The 6,603-nt window shown below is 33.0% G+C and overlaps 1 protein-coding gene across 1 annotated transcript; it reads right to left on the bottom strand.

Moving 5' to 3' along the window:
- Positions 1-354: 354 nt before the first annotated feature.
- Positions 355-3,290, bottom strand: LOC113520201 (surfeit locus protein 1). Its single transcript, XM_026905470.3, has 5 exons — positions 2,917-3,290; positions 2,473-2,594; positions 1,770-1,967; positions 1,475-1,648; positions 355-681 (listed from the first exon to the last, which is right to left on the bottom strand). Exons 1-5 carry the CDS (start codon positions 3,109-3,111, stop codon positions 465-467), a joined length of 906 nt encoding a protein of 301 aa, XP_026761271.2. The 5' UTR covers positions 3,112-3,290; the 3' UTR covers positions 355-464.
- Positions 3,291-6,603: the final 3,313 nt, after the last annotated feature.

Raw genomic sequence — 6,603 nt, 5'->3', positions numbered from 1 at the left:
AGTATTATATTATCTGTGACGGTACTAAGTTCAAGTAGGAAGGTCGTCGATTTACTCCAATAGCAATTATCCATGTATTATTAGGAATGGAAATATTGAAACATAGAAAATTGACTAGAGTCAATATTACTACGGATCTGGTGCCAAGTTTTTAAACAAAGGCTTACGTTACTTGGCGACGGCTTTACGTGTTCTCTGAAGCACAAAACAAGTGACTATTATTTGTAAAAAATCCACTCATGAATATAAAAATCAAAGGTTTATACTGAAATTTGATCTGGAGATCCCTAGCGCGCAATAAACTAGAAATAGGAGCCACTTCATAGCTAAAGTGATGTCAATAAATAATTCATACATGCTTAACATATCTGTATTATAATATTTATATATACATTTTAAACAATTTCATTTAATAAGTTAAAATTGAGAGTCACATTTAAATATTAATGATCACTATTTATACATTATAACAATGGCAACTTCCTGATAAAGTAACGATGCCACATAAACCCAGTCAAACCACAAAGGGAGTACCAAGTAACAATGTATGATAAATGTTCATTTCTTAGGTTAACCCTAGTTTGATTAGGAATAGGCCAGCCTGGTGGCGGATCAGGTACGCCTCGAGCATCTAACCACACTGGTGAACATCCAATGTGACTGCTCATTTGTTCCAAATCTCTGGAAAAAAATTGTATATTATTATAATAATTTTTCTTTTCTAATTATTCACAGGGGGCAGGTGGACAAAGGGATTGTTAATAATGGTCTAATATATAATAATAAGTAATAATATAAAAGCCCCATTGCTAGTAAAAAGGTCAGGTCAGGTCTAACTCCATGCGGTTCTACCTAGAAACCATTGTGGTTAATTATTGTTGAATTCGTCCTAATAGGCTAACTGACCTAATTTCATCCTCACTTATCATCCATTACTGGTGGCCCATCTGTGTATACCAATAGCATAGGCGAGATTACCATTTAATTTTTACTCATTAAAACAATGTTTCCCAAATCAATAACTTATTTTGTGCTCTTATTTCTAAATTAATAATATATATATATATATATATATATATATATATATATATATTTTTTCTCTCTTTTCAATATTCAATACACTCCTCAGCAAATACATTATAAAACTATTTTTAAATATATAACTATATAATTTTCATATATAGAAGAGGCCGGATTATCCATTATCTAGTGTAGGCAACTCTACAAAAGCCCCACACCCAGATAAGTAATGTTTATTCAAAGACTATTCTCTAAGTGAAAACTTGTTTAAGGATTAATATGTAACAAATCCTCAATGAATATATTAATTTCAACATATTTCGTAACTTATTTAAATTATTATATTCTATAAAATAATATTTATGACTTTTTTTAATAACACATAATTTGCCCAGGAGCCCCGACATGGTTAATCCGACCCTGATAATAGGTAATGTTAAAGAAACATAATTACCTAGTATACCAAGCAGCTTTTTGTGGATTATTTTTAGGCATAAAAGGTGGGCGCTTTTCTGTCAATCGTACAACACCAACTAGTTCCACAGGACCTTTGATAAATGATGAAAGCCGCTTCTCCTTTGGCTTTTGACTTTGGGGTATCCATCCCCGATTAACTAATATTATTTCCCTGAAAATTATTTTAGTTATAAGCATTTCAGAGATTTCATATTAAATAACAGCTTTGAGCAAATTATAAAAACTAACAACTCATACTTATCATAATTCATGGACATTTTTTTAATACTTACCCGTTTTCCTCCAGTTTAAAGGGTGTGACAACCAACCAGCCCTGATTCTTCTTGGGGTCTGAAACTAGTGAATTAGAGCGTGATAGGAGTTCATCATTTTCAATTAGTGCTCTAGGTCCAATACAAAATTCTTTATCATGTAAAAACTCGCCCCGTACTTTTACTGGCATATACTCCATTTGTTGCAACATTTCAAAACTGCAATAAGGTATATTTAAATATATCAATTTGAAAATTCACTTTCAACATTAAAAAATAATTATCTATATCTCAGCATATAAAATGCCCATGTCCATAACCATCAAATTTTTTTCCATCACCCATGGTGTGAAATAGTGCCTTTTAATTGGTATTACAATTATATTGGTATATAATAACCTCAGCAATATCTACATATTATCACTACTATATCCTACAAGTTGTAAGATACAACTTAGACTAAGAAATCTAAGGCGTATTTAATTATAATTGAAAGAACAGCAATTAAATTACTTATAGATATTCCCTGATAGAATAAAGTAAAAATTCATACAATCTTATTTGTTTACTGACGAATAAGATTTTATGAAATAAATATAGTTCTAGAACAGTTTTAAATAGTATACATATATTCTTTATCATTTTATATATGTTATAATAGTATGCATTAGTTTCATACATTACTATTCATTTCATAATAAACATCTAAAAGATAATTACTTACTCCATCGGCATGTTGACTGGATTAGCATTGGTCTTTGCCTGCATAATATCTATGAGCTGCAATTTCCACTGCAATCGGTACACCTGCCAGCAACCCAAGCTAAATGAGGTCACTGGAATCATCTGAAAAATGTTCCTTTTAATAACTATGTAAATCTATACTTTTGGTGTTCTTATATTATTCCACACAAAGAACACGATTTCAGATGTGGCAAAACTACTTATTTTTATTTAAAAACTAAAATCTGGAGCTATCTTTCCAGATAAAATAAGAATACTTCAATTTGGTTTATAAATGATGGAGTTGTGAGGTAACAAACATAAAGAATACAATAAAATTAAAAACCTCCTCATTTTTTGAAGTTGGTTGACAAAACAAATGAGGAATCTGTGAAAAGCTGCACAACAAATGCATCATCTATGTAATGTATAATTATTATCATACCATCAATATCCATTTCAACACTTCCGTTGATTCTTTTTTCTTTTTTAATCTTTGTGACTTCAACAAATTAGCCACATCCGTATTTGATCTTCTTATTTTCTGTATAAAAACATTCTTGGGACTATTGTTACTTAGAGTATGTAATACTCCAAAATTTTGGGATACTTTACATAAGTTTCTAATCATTACCGACATTTTAAATTAAATACAGTTTGGTTAAAGCATGAATGAATGCCGATGACTAATTACAAAAGAACTGTACTTTTTATAAACACAAAATAATATAATCAATTATTTCAAATTAATTAAACACGCAAATAAAAAGCACCACTTGGGACTTTTTCGGTTTCTCATAAAAAATGACAGTGATGCTGTCTCACTTAACATAATTCAAAGACAGTAAGAACTGTCATAGTGACAGCTATCAAGTTTTCATGTATTTATGACAGTGACAGAAATCTGTTTTTTCTTTAGTGTCATTCACTTCGATATTAAGTTTTTTTTTTTTATGGGTGAAAATGAAATGGTAACTTCGCCTGCGCTAAAGGGATACGCTGGCGTAGCACCAGTGAAGGGTGATTGATGAGAATGAAAACAGTTAACCCATCATGATGAATTCATCAGAAATTAACCATGATAGTTTCCAGGGGGAACCGCGCGGAGGTCGATCTGGTTGGGTTGCTAGCAATGGGATTCTTAGTCTCCATTACTAACAATCCCTTTCCACCCGATATTAAGGTATTCTGCAAAAAATAAAATGAGGAAAGGACAGTAATAATAAAAATACCCATCTCTAGAGAATTAAGAAAAGATAAGGATGAGGTCTAGGATATTTATGGGATATGAAAGGTATATATGAGAATATACTTATAGATATTTAGGAGAAGCAATTGATGCAACTATATATATGTATATGATAGTATTTTATAGATATATATAGATAACAGTATCATTGGAAGAAAGTAGAGTAAGAATAAAAGTTAGGAATGGAACGTCGATGGATCGGAGATGATTAAAAATGAAGGTATCGTCAAATTTAGAACATGAGAAAAATATATGATTCAAGTCCATCACTTTAGCACCGCAAGTACATGATGAACTTTGTACAATACCAAGCTTATATAAATGGAAAGGTTTGCATACGTGACCTAGACGCATACGAGTTAAAATAGTAGTCGCGATCTTTCCAAGCTTTAATTTACAAAACTATAGTTTGAAAGGAATATCGCGTTGTATATGGCGATAAAATATTTTTATCAATTTTCCTTCTAAGCATACCTTAAGATACATATCAGCACAAGTTATTGTCTTTCTTGGAATAAGGTCAGCTTTTTCATTGCCGCTAATACCTCTGTGTCCTGGTTATCAGGCAAAAAAAAAACGGAGTACCCTCTCAATATGCAAAGATGAAGACTTTGTCTTATGTCACAAATAATGGTATAAACTGATTTTGATTTAAACAGACATTTGGGTAGAGCTTGTAAAAGGGCTTATAAAAAGTATATATTCTTCATAGCTTTTAAAATACCATAACATTCCCCGGTAAAAACTAAAAATTCCGGTGAAAGCTTAATTTTTTAAGCGATATTATATTGTGAATGAAATACACTCACAACCACTGTTGTCTGGTTTTGACGCATCAGTAAAGATGTAATGCCATTCATTCCATTCTATGTCAGTTATGAACATAAATTTGATATTCAATTATGAGTCATTTTTTAATAACCCAAATCATAATTAATAATAGGAGATAAAATTAAATATTGATATGAGCATTTATAAATAGAAAAACAGGAAGCTGTAAAAGTGGGAGATTCTATGGATTTATATTTTTGAAAACTTTTTATTAAACATGGAGGTTTTTTATGGTTCCAATAACATGATGACGAAATAAAGATATGTAATTGAGATAACTTTAGAATTAGGATGATTAGATAGTTGTAAAAAATAAAAAAGAAGCGATTGGATAGATATTGTGTTCTTAAATCTAAAGGTGGATCACTGACTTCGATGTGTAAAGCATTGATTGAACTTGATTTCATTGCTCCAGAGATAATCCTTTGATTGAATTAAAAAAGTTCCATAATCAACTACTCCGTAATCCCTTTCCTTCTTCCGCCAAAAGTGTATTTTTTTATGGATGATAATGATATGGCATGCCCGCCTGCGCCATCGGTATACACTGGCGGGGTACCAGTGAGTGATGATAGGTGAGAATGAAAAGACAAGCCAGTTAGCCCATTGATGAAGCCAGTGATGAATTCACCTGGAATTCAGTACAATAGTTTCCAGGGAGGACCACGTAGAGGTCGACCTGGTTGGGCATATTGCTAGCAATGAGACTGGTAGTCCGCATTACTAACAATCCCCCCCCCCCCCCTCCCGCCGACAGTGTATTGGAATGGGTGATAATGGAATGTTAACCCCGCCCGCGCTATTGGTATACACTGGCGGGACACCCGTGAAAGATGACAGATGAGTATGAAGCAGGTCAGTTAGCCCATCCTGACGAATTCAACCAGAATTAAACACGTTGGTTGGATCGGGTAGAGTATATTGGTAGTAATGGGGCTATTTGACCCCATTACTAACAATCCCTTTCCCCCCGCCTATAGTCAATCATACATTTCAAAGGGCTTACCAGCAGTGCAATGCAGTGCAGGGCGATCCCCCGCCCCCTCCTACTAGATGGCATGACGATCTTAAATGCATTACGCGGAGTCAGTGGATGCGGTGCTCAAGACCGTTCCTTATGACAATCTATGGGGAGGCCTATTTACAGCAATGGACAGATAATAGCTAAGATGATGATGATACATATCTAGCAACCGTTTCAATAATAGAACACTGGGATGATAAAGATTAGAACGCCAATATTTTAAATTATAATAATTGTATATACGTATCCAAATACCTACGGAACGCTAATAATAAAAAGCCTGTTACTAATCAGCAAGAAAAACTCATTATCTGGAACATGTAATGATATCTTTAACAATAGTTGATTATTTTCAGGTGCACAGGTGTTTCGATTTAATGGATTAACGTGTAATGTGGCATATGCGTTGGCAGTTAGCAGACACGTAGTCAAGTCAAACGTATTTACTACGAGTATCAGACTTCGGGTCACGACGTAGAGATAATGTGTAATATTCACTACATTTTGTTATCGATAAGAATATATCGACAAGTACATTGTTATTAAATATTATTTAACCGATTTCAGAAAAGAGGAACACTATCCACAATTTAATTTTTGATGTATATACAACGCGACATTATTTAAAAAAAAAAACAATCCTAATCTCCGCCCAACCTGGTAATATTAGATAGTTTTCTTACGGAAAAATATATCTAAATAAAGCGGATGTGATAAAATAGATGGATACTGATCTCTCATTCTAAACTGACACTGCGTTTTTAATTGGAAGCATTTACTCCATCTTAATCTAATGCTAATTATAAAATATATATATAATTATAATATAGATGTGTTGGCAATAAACGAAACGTGGTTAAGGAATGATCAGACGGGGCTAGCGCCTGCGATCCCGGGTTACGTTTTTAAACACAAGGCTAGAAAAACGGGTTCGAGAGGTGGAGGTGTAGGTTTTTATTACAAAAAAGGACTGCGGATACGAGTACTGCCACATCCCACTTCTGATTTAGAGCAGATGTGGGTGGAAT

The sequence above is a fragment of the Galleria mellonella genome, unplaced genomic scaffold, assembly GCF_026898425.1.
Source record: "Galleria mellonella isolate WM207_F2 unplaced genomic scaffold, CSIRO_AGI_GalMel_v1 utg33, whole genome shotgun sequence".
Classification (NCBI taxonomy): domain Eukaryota; kingdom Metazoa; phylum Arthropoda; class Insecta; order Lepidoptera; family Pyralidae; genus Galleria; species Galleria mellonella.
The sequence above is the reverse complement of the archived record's forward strand: the minus strand, read 5'-3'. Positions and strand labels throughout refer to the sequence as shown.